The 16,330-nt window shown below is 33.8% G+C and overlaps 1 protein-coding gene across 2 annotated transcripts in view; it reads right to left on the minus strand.

Annotated features, from left to right (window-relative positions):
- LOC149142472 (histidine kinase CRE1-like) overlaps positions 1–11,035 on the minus strand; it is a 34,794-nt gene extending 23,759 nt beyond the window's left edge. The window contains exons 1-3 of one of the 2 annotated variants that reach the window (XM_089446820.1): positions 9,854–11,035; positions 7,833–8,069; positions 2,829–2,995 (exon numbers count right to left, since the gene is read on the minus strand). In XM_089446820.1, coding sequence (XP_089302946.1) covers positions 2,829–2,995; positions 7,833–8,069; positions 9,854–10,375 — 926 coding nt within the window. In that variant the 5' untranslated portion in view covers positions 10,376–11,035. Of the gene's footprint in view, positions 1–2,828; positions 2,996–7,832; positions 8,070–9,081; positions 9,290–9,853 lie in introns of those variants that run through there. The other variant, XM_089446821.1, reaches the window with a different exon arrangement.
- Positions 11,036–16,330: the final 5,295 nt, after the last annotated feature.

Genomic DNA, 16,330 nt, shown 5'->3' on the forward strand with positions numbered 1-16,330 from the left:
AAAACCTTTTCAAGCTAGGAACCAATCAATATGACTTGTTGAACTACTTCGGTTTCAGCAACTGTGTGAGAGAGAGAGAGAGAGGCTTCTTTCTTAGGTCAAAAATCCATAGTCTTATCCCCAATGAATCTTGGTAGAGTTTAAGCAGAAGTAACATATTTCAGACTTGTGAGAGAGAGAGAGGCTTCTTTCTTAGGTCAAAAATACATAGTCTTATCCCCAATGAATTTTGGTAGAGTTTAAGCAGAAGTAACATATTTCAGACTTCTTCTAGTATTCGGCCTTGCAACAAAATTTAGTAAACCATTTGAAGCTTTTCGATCTTCCACAGTGAGTTGAATTTGCACAAATCAGAACTTGCTTGTCTAGAGAATTTATGTGGTTCCTCCTCACAAACTTTGCTTTGAGGTAAGTAAACAGTGGATTTTAATCATCAGAAAACTTTGATGAAGCATCTTCGTTTTTCAGAGATGGACTAAGGCCATGTCTGACACTGCGATTTCCATTATACCCGTTTACATACTTCATGACTTCTTCTTTGTTAAACAGGGTATGTCCCAATGATTCTGCCTTTCTGTTGACAGTCTTATGAAGCATTAGTCAAAAACACAAAAGGATCACACACCAAACAAAAAATAATCTGGCCTTTTTATTGACTGTGATGTTTCGAATTTTCTAAGGTTATTTGTGAAGCCAGTCAGTCCTCTATCATTTGTCCTGAGGCCTTCTCTGCCTACCTTAGATTAGCCCTAAGGCCTTTCGGCCTTCTGCAACCCAACTGAGGTATTTTCGGCCTTTTGAAACAATTGTCCTGAGGCTCTCGGTTCTCCTGAGGCTTCTCAGCCTCTGAAACAGCCCAAGGCTCGGACTAAGGCTTGAACTGAAGCTCGGTCTAAGGTTAGGTCTGAGGTCTAGAAATTTAGGGTTTCAGTCTTCTTCAAAAAATTTCTACCAGCAGACTTCGGATTCAACAAAACTTCAGTCTCTCTTAAGATCATTGTTGACTTTTTCTTGTTGATCTAGGATCACAGTTCAAGGTTTCTCTTGTACCATAGCTTTGATACCATGTTAAATTTTATAGGTTCTTCTTATCTAATAATTACTTCTTATGATATCTTACATTAATCCTTTCTTGCGTTCAAATTCATCATAAAGTAATTACACAGAGGATCTTCAACAATAGAAATTAAGATCATAAAGAGACAGCCAAAAACAAGAACACAAGCATTTACTCTGGGAAAACCCACATGGAGGAAAAACCCAACAACCTTTTCCTTAGAGAAATTCGTTAGTTCAACAGGAGACACACCTAGATCATCTAGTCACTAAGAATGCTTGGTCAAACCTAGTCCACGGCCTCTTCGTCAAGTCAAAAACTTCAGATGAAAGCTTCCTCAGAAAATTATGTCAAACAGATTGGAGAAAGAGAGGGGATTGGCTAGGGTGGAATCTTTCACCACCAAAACCCTCAAAGGAAAAAGGGGCCTTAAAACTCTCAGCACCTCAGCTCACAAAACAGAAACATCCAACAACAATGATGAGAAAATTGATTCTCCTCACTCTTATTTACAGAACTCTGTTTGGGTTCTCTTCTCCTAATTTTGATGAGGAGCTACAAGTTTCCCTCCACTTAGCCCCAGTTGTGGCTTCCTTCACAAGTTTTCCTCCAATTACCCCAATTTACCCAATGTTGCCCCAAAAACATTGAATAAATGGGTTTCCCCCTTTACAATTGACTATTGCCTACAGGGTTGGAAAGGCTACTGCGTCCTTCCTTGGGCAATTAATTAGAAAGGGGCATTACATTTTGTTAGCTGCACTGTAAAATTAATTAGCTTTATGACAGGTTAACTTAAGCAGATTATAAGACAACTATATAAAACCTTTAACCTTGAAAATTTATGGTTTAATACATTCATTGATTTTGTGAGCAGCAACAGCACTTTTCAACTTTTCTGGAAAAGCAATGTACATATTTATTGTGGTTATCATGAAAATGTTGATGAGCAAGTTCATTTCCTAGTCCACAAATAAACCTCCATATCAAGTGATGTCTTCAAGGATAGGAAGAGATCTCAAGTTACAATAGTACAATGTGAGCTAATCTCTTTTTCTTCCATTTCACCACTATATATTATACAGCTTCTCCATGCCACTCAGGAGTGTGAAACTAGAAACTCAACAAGTATACCAGTCCCCTGAATTGATATTTTATCCTTCATATACTGTTTCCTTGGAGAACAGCTCTGAAGACTCATTTCATGGTTCTGTTGTTATTGTTGTTGTTTTTTGAAGGCTAGGCAGTGGGACTACCCATGGGGTTTTGAACCTGTGACCATCACACAAGGAGTGCTTTAACAATGCACCCATTCACCAACTGTTCTATGCCCTGTGGGCTTCATTTCATTGTTCGGTTGCAATAAATGCTTAATTTCATTTTTTACATTTCACTGAGGTTCTAAACTTATTATATAAAAGGAGGTCCTAAACCTATTATTGAAGAGCTTGATTAAATTTTCTATGTTGTGTGCACCTAATTGACAGGTAATCGTAAGAGAATAATATCACCCAATTAGAAGGTCTAACTGTAAAAAGTAAGAAAATAATATTTACAATTTGGTCAAACATATAACCTTGACTATATATGAGATTTGACCATACCAATATTGATGTAACATTCAGTTGTTCTGAAGGGACCAATATCAGGACTTTACAAAAAACAAATAAGTTTACAGATACAAATAATTCAGCCAAATCCATTTTAATTGGCATTATGTACAATGTAATCAAGAAGACGAACAAGTCTCCATTATGCAGAAGGAACTAACCCTGCAGTTGCTTCAATGCGCTCCTCAGGTGTAGCATCTGTAGGGAGATCAGTTTTGTAAACCGTAAATGACAAAACGACTCCAAGGTGATTAGACTCCAAGGTGAAAGGACTGGTTAGCACTCCCTTCCCACTTGCCCTAGCTCGCAAGACATTTTCACGATCCTCCTGCATTGATGCAAATATATGTATTTATATTAATACAACTGTGAGAAATAAGAAACAAGGGGAAGTTAATGCTTCAGTCAGATTGGAGATATAACTACATAGAGACCAAAATCTAGACCCAATGGCCATTTGAAAATTAAAATACAATCAAGCCATGCCACTTGGCACTAACATTTTATAGAGCATAAATAACCTAGCTTAACATGTACAACCTAAAGAGTCTACTAAAACAGTTACACAGTAAAAAGCATCCAAGGGAATAGCATAAAAAAACCACAACACAATAGATCAAATAGATATTCTACAAACTCAACTCCTGTCTTAAAAAGTAAATATGGCAATCAATATACCAGACACTTCACCTAAAAAACACACACAGATGCCCTTTGATGTGTTAGTATTGAAATTTCAAGATGGATAAGCCCTTTTAAGTTTTTCCTTTGCAAGATTGCTATAAGGGCATTTCTGTGCATATGGAGACTCAAACAAGTAATGATTGTGCATTTCCTTCACTGTGTAGAAGTTGCCTTCAAAATCAGGTGTCCCTCTGCCATATTTATCAAGTTTAAATGTTACACTTTAACAGCTGAGAATATGGAAAAAAAATCTTTTACCAGCTTAGCCCGTTGCAGAAGCATATATAAGGTTAAAGGTTTTTTTTTGAATTACTTCTTATATTTTTCAAAAAATTAATTACATCAGAGAGAAAGCAATATACATCAGAATGTATGCCGGTAAAAGTTTTTTAACAAGCTATATGTTATTAATGCTTACATGCAGAAAGCTTTTGGAAACGAATGCCAGAAATATAGTGTGCATCCTCTAACGCTCTTCACATACCCTGCCCTTCAAGCTGTGATTGAAATCAAGGGCATGTTCTTCTCTTAGCTAGATATTTAGCTTTTAGCTAAACACTCAGTATTTTATCTTTCCCTGCATTGAGTATTGATCTAAGAGTTACTTTCACACTCTTACTTTGTACCTACTCTTGATGAATTATTTTATACCATTGACCTACTTTTGTGGTCATTTGTAGGACATTAATAAAATTTATTCACCCTATCTACTACAGATACTGTAGTTGGCATGTAATTTCATTCCCTCGTCACTAATTCCTGTATAAAAAGGAACATTGGGCAGAGATGCACTACATGCATGATTTAAAAAACTGTTGGCCATGCAACTGGGTGCACTTAGCTTGCAACATGCATCCCACCACAGCATGGCAATGGCAGTATAGCTTGGAATGCAACCTTCTCTAGGGCAGATGATTCAGATTACCATGATACTACATGTTTTATGCAAACAAGGTCGATTACCTGTGTGTGGAAAACTGTTAAGCATGCAACTGATTGCAGTTAGTTGGAACATGGAACATACAACCCTTGACAGTGCAGTGATTCAGATTATCATATTACTGTAGGTTTTGTGCACAAAACAGGCTTTATTTTGGTATTTAAATTAGCACATTCAGATTTTCAGCTACCAATAGACACTAATTTTACAAATTTTATATTCTATCTCAGCTATCCATACATAAATTTAGGGCTGGAAGAATACCAAACAAACTTTCATTATATTTCATGTCAATGACTTATTTCCAATCTTCCAATAAATGTTTTCAGATTTAATGATTTGAATTTTTCTTATAACACCTCAATCTTGGACAATTTTGCAGAGCATCTCATACATCTCATCAAATTGTACACAATACATACATCTAAACATCTCCATAGGTTTAGAAAACCTTTCCCTCTGGTCCACTTTCTAGATTTTGATAGAAATATTCATCAGAACATTGTCTATATAATATAAATATATAAATATCTTAATGATGAGAATCCAGATATAAAGATCAGCTGCACTCTCACCACTAAAATTGCATCCTGGATGTCTTGTCTTCAGCAAGGTTGTACAACTTTTCATGACAGTTCTATAGGGAGGTCCAATCCTGATGAAGATATTCTAAGGTTTACGAGGTAGAATATCAGCTGACCTGAATTTTCAACAAGCCCTGGTTGATAGCAATCACTGTATGAAATTATCACATCTGAACTGTCTGTCAAGCTAAAGTACTCTTCCATTTGAGTCATACATTCTTCATCTATAGATGGACACTAAAAGCAATCAATCTAAACTAAATCATATGAACTTTTAGGGCTAATGTCAATGGACAAGGAATGTAGATTGATGAATCTTATCTAACTAGGAGATCAACAAGATCTATCCTGTTATTACCTTCTTCTCTAACTCAGAATAGAAACATAGTGTCTAACATTACGGATTTGTTAATGGGATAAAGAGAAGTAACATTCCCTCTTAAGAAGGAGCACCAAATTCGAAAAGATGAAAGGATTGATATCAAAGAGATGGCTGCTTGCTTGCAAATGTATACTTAACTTAAAATGAGGTAAAACCTTCATATGTTAGATGAACGGTTTACGGTCTAAGGAAAGAAGCCATGGCATAGATCACAGTGATCCAAGATTGTGAATCCGCATCTCGGATGAACTTCACATCAGTCTAAGTGAGTAGTTTATGGCCTTAGATAAACAATGCAACAACAACTGACTATTCCAAGTGGTAAATGAATGATGTGTATGGCACATACCCACTGCTTTCAGAAGTAAAGGGGGGAAACGTGGTTGTTAACTAAAGGAGCAAATAAAATAAAATGCAATAAGGAATTATTAAAACATTCACAACTCTTTAAAGGGTCTTATCAACAAAAAATTATGAAAGTGCTACTTTATCATAACAAGTTCAAGGAAAATCAATTTAATTGTATATGGAATTAGCATTGCAATACATAGCCTTCACCATGTGAAACATAGGCATGAACTCCTCACTTGGTCAAGTAGTTCTCAGGAATGATCACGATACCTATTCTTTGTGTTGCAATTTCAAGACCAACAATTAGCAGACAGATTTGGACTGTTCAAACAATTTTAAATTCAAATTGAAAGTGTAGATGTTTCTTAGCACCTTGTGGAATTCTGGAACTATGCAAATTGCGTGGTCGGTAGAATTCCATCACAGGATTTCCGTTGAACATTACATTGCAGCTTGCTTTGAATGCCAATTCACTCCCTTGTGATTTCCATGGTTGGCTTACCAATATGTATATTTTGTATACATCTCTTCTTATAATTTATTGAGTGTTTACTCTTGAATTTATAGAATTTTTCTTGCATTAAATTCTTTATACAGTGGGCTTGTTAGTTCCATGGAAATCTCATCCACACTTGTATATGCATTATCAAATTCCTTATGGTGCTGTATTACATCTTTGATTCAAATTTCAAATTAATGTCCACTAATCAATTTCAACTTTAAGGATTTTTTGAGGTAATTAGATTTCAATAATAGAAAATGAAAAGGTAAATTACACGAATTTTTTTTATGTAGAAACTTACCATATTTAGTCTTTTATATAATTGTCTTTAATTTAATTTTCTTTTAATGAATTTAATTTAAACATCTACATATTATAAGCGGCCTAACTTCTCTTGGAAGCACTGCCGCCTACTGTCAGAGAGTTGAACCATGCCAAGAGTGAACTGCAAAAGTTGTTCGCTGGCAAATAGTCCCCTTCATTTGCATGTTGAATGTTTGAGAATAATTTTATCTTTCTCTAAAGACAAATAAGTCAAGGGTCTGTATTTATCACTTAGGCCAAAGTCCACGTCGACTAAGATTGCATAAAATAATAAAAGAATTCAGAGTAATGAACAAATCACAGGATCAAGAGAATAACTTGCTATTGCAATGTTTACGGAAAACCTGGGACACAAGCTTGCCCTGAGACAGTGAATTCACTCTTGAGGCTCAATAGAGGTTCCATTAGCCAGCCAAGCCTGAAGTCATTTGCATTTTCTCCTCCTTTTAGCGTATGTCGTACAGATCATGAAAGCTTATGCACACATGCCCCTTCTACGCACACATTTACCATCACCCCTCCTAACCATCTCCTTTACCTTTCTTAGTTGCCATCAGACTTGAAATGATCACTTCTCATGAAGGTAACTCCAGAGTGTGCAACTAAGGACATTGGTTGTTTTATGCCTTAACCTTTAACTCTTACATAAAGTTTGTAATTTGGTTGCATCCCATCATTTTGGTGCCTTGATGATTATATGATTTATTTGTTCGAAAATATTGCATTTATTTTTTAACTTTAGTCATACAAAACAAGGTTTGCATTTCATGGAGAGATTTGATGACCAGCTAACTTCTGCACTTCATTTACTAGACAACAGACAATAGATAAAAGATCCAGCAAACCTCAATTAGTGTCTCCTCAAAGACATCTGCGGGCAGTTACACTCGTAAGAGTCAAATAATGTTATTGTTTGAGAGAGAGAAATTTAAACTTTTAGTTTGGAGGATGCATTCCTTCATGTACTTTCAATCTAGATGAAAATATTTTTTTGTCCATTGGACTATGGTCTAGTGGTAAGTGGGAGGAACTGTGGTCATGATGAAAAAGGTTCAAATCCTGGTGGGTGTGCCCCGGCCCCCACCCGATAAAAGGTTTGTGTTGAAGCTGTGAAAAGGATCACCCTTGTGCAGTTGCTGTACTAGGTTGTTTCTATTGTACATGAAAATGGAGTTTTCTAATCCTCTTTAATGGCAATCCAATACCACATGCCCACAAAGCTCTAAAGATGTAAGCAAGGTACGTCTGCTCTCTAGCATACATGCAAACATATGAACGGCTATACTAAGGAGATGTTTTAATAGAAACAACTACCTTTGTCAGATGTGGATTCTAGTTTGAGAGATAATATCCACATGCTTGAGAAACGAATCAGTAGAGTAAGATCAATGTGCATACCTTCCCGGACATCATATCAAGCGATCGGATGTATGAAACAGTATCCTGCGAGAATATAACTGGTGCATATTCATCCTGTACAGGTGATATTTCCTTAGTTTTCATCATTTTTATTTCCCACCCTTGCTGCCTCTCAAACTCCTCTCTCTGCGAGTGAAGAACTTTTTGGGCATATGAAACACCACTTGTCAGTGGTCTCTCAAAAGCAGTTCGTTTAGCATATTCTGCAAATGTCTTCTGCAAAACCCAACATAAGATAAAGTTAAACAGCAGACAAATTACTATATTGCCTTTCTACACAAACAAAAGGCTATGTCTTAAATTTTGAAAAAATATTTAGCCAAATTTCTTCTGCAAGACCCAACATAAGATAAAGGTGAATAGCAGGCAAGCTACCATATTGCCTCTCTAAGGAAATAAAAGGTGATGTTTTAAATTTGGAAACAACATATAAGCAAGATTGCTATTACTTTCACAGGTCAAACACAACCTCTGAAGAATATGTAAAAGCCTCAGCACAAAATTCAGCGCACAACTTTAACCTACATCTTGTAGGTTTCAATCTTGTGGCTGGGTAAAAAGTTGAAAACACACTAATTAATAATAAGTTATAACTTTAGTAAGCCTGCTGACTACTGGCGAAGAAACAGTTGGAGACTAGACACAAAACTGCAAAATCCAACCATGACTCAGAAACAATCATTTTGAAAACACACTAATTAGTAATAAGTTATAACTGAAGTAAGCCTGCTGACTACTGTCGAAGAAACAATTGGACGTTAAGGAAAAAAATAAAATTCAACCATGACAGGAACAATCATGAGCTAAAATGCATGTTTAAACTACTTTAGCTAAAACAACTGTTCAAGCAAAACCAACGTATCTAATGGTCCAAGACTGAAATATAAATCCAACCATGACTTACGAACAATCATGTGCTAAAATACATGTTTAAACTACTTCAGCTAAAACAACTGTTCAAGCATAACCAACGTATTTAATGGTCCAGCGCTGGAAAAAGAACTTGATGCTGATTGCTAGTACCATTGTGCTGACATTGTCATAAGAGGAGCTAATTATGTCTGCCACTACTAAGTTAGCCTTGATCATTGATATCATTTGCGAGGAAAAGTTCTCATTAGCAAATTACAAGAACAATATAGTTCCAGATATGATTTAAGATGGGATAAGTTTCGATCAGCAAATGAAATGTAGCACAAACCCATCTAAATCCGAGACTGATATGCACCTTGAGATTGCAGAGCTCGAGGTAGCAAAGCTTGATTTCCAATTTTGATACATTGGGCATTTGTGTGGACTTGAGACTCGCATCATCGAGTTTAACGACATCAAGGTGCATCTGAGATCCAGATTTAGATGGGTGTGTGCTAATGCCCTTAGTCTGTTCGCCCTATCCTCTGTCTAGATTCAATGACAATTACGTGGTCACAGTAAGAATTTATGGATTACCCCACCTCCATCCAGGTTGTAGAATGCACCTTCTTCTCTCTGTGCAACTATCAATTTAACAAATCTGGTATATAAGAGAGAACACTGGTTATAGTCAGCAAATTATGGTATATAAGAGAGAACACTGGTTATAATCAGCAAATTACAAGCACCAAAGTTCTTCCGGTAAAAAGAAATATTTCATAAACTTCCACATGGACTTGAAGTCTTGGCAACTGGCTGTTAAAGTGAGGTTAACCCAAATCAGAAAAGTGCTAAAACTGATTTCAACCCTAGAGGAAGAAAACACTAAGTTAAAATCCAGAAATGTTTCCTGGAAAGAACAAGTCCTGTGATAAAAAGAGCCCAAATGCAATGATCAAAATCAGAATTGGGTTTCCACAAACTCTAACAGAATCCAAGATTCCATATATTTGGAAGCAACTACCGTCTCCAGTCGGGCTTGTGTTTCTTCTAAGTCCCAACTCAGTGAACATTTGGTCTGGACCTCTTCAAGGAAACAGAAATAAGACGAGATCTGTTCACAAAACCCGAACCGAGTCTATACCAACCTGATCAATTGCCGAGGGCTGTTTCCCAATATGGAAAGTGGACACCAACAGTGCCAAAGCATGCACGTGATTCATACTCACTGCAAACTGGTCCTGCAGCATCCTCGCGCGTTCATCACACATGCTTGTCAGCAAGTCCTTCCGACGTTCAACCATGGCAGTATTCATACAATAGAAAGCCCACAGGGATCCCACGAATCCTCCGAGCACCCACAGAATCAACAGCTTCCAACGCCATGTCCCTCCACCTTTGGGACCCTCTGTTGGATTCTGTTTCTTGGAATTAGTGGAATTAGGAGATCTTCCTGACCAACTAGGAGTCAATCTGCCTGTACCAGCGCCGGGGGGATGATGGTTGATACTCCTGTTCACAGACCCATCAAGCAGACCAGCGTTTAGACCAGTATTCTGAGCTATTCTGGAGCAATTCATGGTGCTGTTACTATTATGCCACGCCCACCCACATGCCTGGTACATGCCTATGGCTGACGATAGTGTACTAAGTATGGAAGCTAAACTCATTAACCAGGCCTTTGATTATCTATTTTATCTCCCAGTATTAAAATTACAGAGATTCGGCTTATGCAAGCAGAAGAGCAGTTTTTGCTACTTTGTCTGGCTGCTGCTATTCAGTACAAGTACAAACAATCATTGTTCCTTCTTATGTGTCCTAAAACTGCACTTGTGTTGACTAAATAATAGCTAATTACCTACATATACTTTCCCACATAGGCTGCACTGCAGCCCTGTGTTATTGAGATCAAACTGACATTCATTGAGTTCTGAGCCAATCCCAATCACCGCACTCAACTGGGTTTCCTTCCGAGCCAATCCCAATCACCCAACTCAACTGGGAACTTCTCCCCTGGTTTCCTCACCTATAATCATAATCCTGGGCCTGTCAAATTGAATCTGAATCTCAATTGAGTTCGAGTGGAATTCAATGCATAAGTAGATTTTTCTGGCTGGTTACTCCAAATGAATCTATTCCCCTGCTGGCCTTACATATTAGGATAATGAAACCGTGAGGTAGATATCCCCTACATTGAAGAATGTATTCCTATCGCCCCCTCTTCTTTTCTGTTTTTAACTCTTTTTAAATTTGCCAGGATTGGCGTGTTAATCAGTCATTTGCGGACTCAAATCCATCCCCACCAACTCGAGACGTGAGAGCAGCCCAACACCATCACCAAAGTATCTGCATCCAAACAAAAAAAAACACAGCCCAACACATTATCTTTATCGCCTCGTCATCCTCATCCATTATGAAGTGAAAGTGCACTATAGAGACATGAAAGCGACCCTCACCCTCATTCCCCTCTTTCTGTCCCGTGAGCAGCTAGGGGAGCTTCGGTCTTATGCCCCCGGCCTTCTCTACTTCAAACTAAAGAGAATGGGGACCATCCTAGATATATGTTGCCTTGGGCCTTCTCTGCTTCAAACTAAAGAGAATGGGGACCATCCTAGATATATGTTGCCTTGGGCCTTCTCTACTTCAAACTAAACTAAAAAGAATGATACCATTATGGATGTATGTTGGTTCAGGTGGGGAGGATGGGTTGGGAGGATGTGTGAACTTGATTTGAAGTAGTATCATTCATTAGTGAGTCTAGGAATGTGATTAGAGAAAGAATCTTTTTTTTTGGGTCTTCTCTACTTCAAATTAAACTAAAAAGAATGATACCATTATGGATGTATGTTGGTTCAGTTTGGGAGGATGTGTGAACTTGATTTTAAGTAGTATCATTTATAAGTGATCCTAGGAATGTGATTAGAAAAAGAATCTTTTTTTTTCTATGAATAATATTCATAGAGGAGTGAGGAGTTTTATGTTATGTCCCCGAGTTTTTCTATTCCAGACTAAACATATAGGGAACCATCATAAATTAGAGAAAGAATTTTCTTTTTTGTCCTATAAATAATAGAAGAGGTTCATGTTATGTCCCCAAGGTTTTTCTATTCCAAACTAAAAATATTGGGGACCATCATGAATGTATGTTGGTCGAGTTTGGAGAGGTCATGTGAATTTGATTCTAAAGAGTATTATTCATGAGTGATGCAAGGGATGCAATTAGAAAAAGAGACAATGTATTGGGAATGATTTAAAGTGTAAAATTTGGATTTGATATTTTTGAAAAAAATAACATAATAAAATTTGTCATAATTTATTGGTAATTGAATGTTATGATAGTTATTATTTAGATAATCTTCGGCAAAATCACATAACCAATCTTTTGTGACGCGTTATGATAGTTATTATTCTTTGTTATTTGTGATTGTAATTTGATTTATCATTATTATTTAAGAAAAAACACATCATCTAAAATTATTTATTGATGGTTTGTAAAAGGGTAGACTTTCACTCTTACCAAATATCCTTGGACATTAGCTCATTAACTTATTTGGAAGATAAACTCTTAACCAAGTAAAGAAAATTTAGGTTTTCTTTTAAAATCAAAGACAATTTCAACCTAAAGGATACTTACAAAAAAACAAATATATTTTGTGATAAGTTTTGATGGATATGTAAAAATGTGAATTTTTATTTCATATTAATATATTGTGATATGGAATAAAGATTTGAACTTTAGATTTCTTCTTTATCCTAATGAATGAAATAATCTTAATGGAATAATCTTATATGTATGTTTGAATCATAGATGAGAGTTTTTATTATTTGTTTTTAATGTTTTATCATACTCTAGTTGTTGGATTTAGGAAAAAATCCTTTGCAAAAGGGGTATCATCTATTTCTTTGTCTCATATCAAATGTAAAATTGCAATTATTTGTTTTAACAAGAATAATAGGAACTTCCTTCTTATATTCTTAAACCTTTAAATTCTAATATTACAATAGTATATCTCATAATTAAGAGTTAAACCTTTTCTAAGATGAAAAAAGAAAGAAATATATATATATAATTAAAATTTAAACATCCTCTAAAATAAATAAATATATATATATATATATATATATATATATATATTATTTAAACATTTTATTAATGAAATTATACAATGTTGTAATAGAAAAATAATTTTTTCACACTTATTTGTAAAATTTATACTCATTAAAAAAAAGTATTTTGAAAATATGTTATTAATATAATATCAATAAATATTAACATGATAATGATACATATAAACAAATAATTTAATATTTTTTTTGACTTCACCATCCATTTATTCCAACCCCCTCTCTTCATATATTCTTAAACCTTTAAATTTCTTTAAATTATAATATTACAATAGTATATCTTATAATTAAAAGTTTAACTTTTTCTGAGATGAAAATATAATTTAAATATTTTATTTAATTAAATTATACAATGTTGTAATAAAAAAAAAATATTTAAACTTATACTCATGCAAAAATAATTGTGTTAATATATATATATATATATAAAATTTAAATATTTTATTTAATTAAATTATACAATGTTGTAAAAGAAAAAAATATATATATTTAAACTTGTACTTATGAAAAATAATTGTGTTAAAAATTAAATTTTCACACATAACTATAATATTTATAGTCACTCTTAAAAAATAACTATTTTAGAAATATGTTATTAATATAATATCAATAAAGGATATTTTAGATTTTTATAATTAATAATGCATATAAACAAATAATTTAATATTTTTTTTTCACTTCACCATCCATTTATTCCAACCCCCTCTCCCTATAACGTCCTTGTCTATAAAACAATATTGTTAACAACCCACGTCTATAAAACAATATTGTTAACAACGCACGTTCCTCTTATATTATTTGTCATTATGAATAAACGTTCCCCTTCGTACACGCCAAAATCAATCGAAATTTTAGGTAATGATGCCAAATTCAAAATTTAAGGCGTACATGGAATACAAAGGTGACCCTAAACGGTTTAGAAACAGTGATGGAAATTAGTGTCACTCCATTTCCATTTGAGCCAAAACTTCAATAAAAATATAAGTTGAAAAAAAGGTTAAAAAAATATTAATTATCATAAAAAGGATTCAAGTTATAGTGGGTCATTGGGAGTGTCAAAAGTTGTAGGCAGATGGGTGTTTTTTATATATTTATTTTATATTCCTCTATAAATGAGTCTCCTTGTCCAATCATAAAAGTAAGAAGGAAAAATGAAAAAGCATATACTCACATTTGGACATGGAAAGGGAAAGAGCCTGGCCTTATATTTGGACAGAGAAAGAGAGGCAGAGGTTGAAGCTAAAGCTAAAGGTCTGCTTTATCTTTCACATTCATTGTGAATGTGAAAGGTGGGTCCATGACAACTCATTTGCAGCAGGAAAACACTATCATCACATTTATTAAACATAGAAACATCATTTTCTTAATAAGAGAGTGTTCTTGCTTTCATAGTGAGTTTGGGGCCCTCAAACTTATTCAAATTCAATCCATGCTTAATCATTTTTGCCTTTTTCTATATCTATCTACACTATAATATTAAATTAATAGTTTTTAAAATAAAAGATAAATATTCTACTTTTGAATATAAAGAACAAATTTTTAAATTCAAAATAATATGGTTATATGGCATCCAGTGTTCTTTTGCCTAGTTGATCTTTCCTTTTGATGACTTTGTATTCCCTAAAAAAAATTATTTATTTTAGATTCCTTTGCAGGTCTCCTTCCAAAAAGAAACAAGTGTAGATGCTCACATGGTTATATAAAGTCCCCACATAAACCCCATTTTGGGTTTTTTTTCCAGGTCAATGACACTTGTCATGCTTATGTGCAAAAACTCAATCACATAGGGGGAGAAAGTATCTCCATGTTGAATAATATAAAGTGAAGCATACTCGATAATTTAAATATATTTTAAAAAAAACAAAAGAGAGAATGAATCTCAAACCTCATGCATGTGCCTTGAGTGCAGGCAATTATTTTCCAAAGGAAAGCACTATATACTTTTATTAAAGAATTTAAGTGGAGAGTGAGGTAAGGGTGATGTAGCCCTCCTTCTATAGATACCAACCTTGTAACTACCATTTCTTCTAGAATTAACGTTGCAAATTCATAGATATTAAAGAGATGATGGAGGTTAGTAGGATAATATTTTTTATTAATGATAGTTAATTAAAGTTTATTTATTTTTTATTAAAATGTGATTTTGGAGGTCCGTAGGATGGGTTTTAAATGATAATTAATTAAAATTTGATTATTATTAATTAAAATGTGATTTTTTAAATAGTTATAAGATTTTAATGTTATTATGATTATTAAGGTTTATTAATATTACAATGGATTATATTTTAGGAAAATAAGTGATTATATAATTTAAATTTATTTATTTTTATGTATTTTAAAAGAATTAAGAGAAATATTATTCAATAATTTTAATTTTGTTGGGTTAGAAAATTAGGAAGTTTGATAGTGCGATATTTTTTTTTTAAATTGAGATCTAAGTTGAGTGTATGTTGAATATTTTAAGAAAAATGTATTTTTATTTTCAATTTTTATTTTCATTTCTCAAAGATTTGAATATATGTTAACCGTTTAAGAAAAAAGTGTATTTTATTTTCAACCTTCTTTGTGTGATAGTAGATTCTTACATATCCCATGATGTTTTGGGAATTATCTATTTCACTAGAATAGAATTGTCCCTTCCCTAATTTCCCCTAATTATACTATGAAATTAATGATGATGATAATGATGATTAACTTTCACTAAGACTAATATGGTCTATCGACCCTCAAGAAAGTAAGAGATTAGTTGAGATTTTTTATTATTTTATATCTATGATCGAAAAGAAGGGAGAGAAGTGTTCCCTGTTCACCATAGTTTTGTTGACTTAACAAGTCAAGAAGGTTGGTAGTGTGGCAAAGATTTTGAAAATTAGACCGGGTGTGAGCAACCCAAAAGAAAGTGTTTTTCATCTTCAACCCTCTTAGTATCACAAAGGTGATAGCCTATTTCATCCCAAAGTGTTTTGGGAATCAACCAACCCCTCATTCACTTTGAAGCTCATGAAGATTAGTTCTTATCTTGGCAATATTTATGTTCTTCTTAGCATTGGTCAAGACAAAAATATAATTTTGGTTATCAAGATTGAGGTTGATCACCTTCTTATAATATCTTAGCTTCATTTTTCCCTCTAATCTTTATCATTCTACAATTTATCCTTAAATTTGGAAATAAGAATATTTTTAGTATTATCCTTATTCTCGAATATGATCTTTATTAAACAATGTCTAATTCCTAATTTTACTATAAAATTAATAAAAAATTATTTTTCTTTTAGTTCTTTCTTTACACTAATAACTAATTAAATAAAAAAATATTTTTAATTTTACGAATTAAGATATCTCATCCTCATAATATTTTATTTGTAATGTTTTTATTTTGTATTTTACTATAGATTTTTAATTTATCTAAATAATATTCTGAATATCATTTTTGTAATCTACCGAAATAGGCATTATCATTCAAAAATTAATACATTTTTTTTTTTAAGAGCTTCTTAGGA

The sequence above is a fragment of the Pinus tabuliformis genome, chromosome X (assembly GCF_031772625.1).
Source record: "Pinus tabuliformis cultivar Carrire ecotype Pingquan chromosome X, CPIR1, whole genome shotgun sequence".
Taxonomy (NCBI): domain Eukaryota; kingdom Viridiplantae; phylum Streptophyta; class Pinopsida; order Pinales; family Pinaceae; genus Pinus; species Pinus tabuliformis.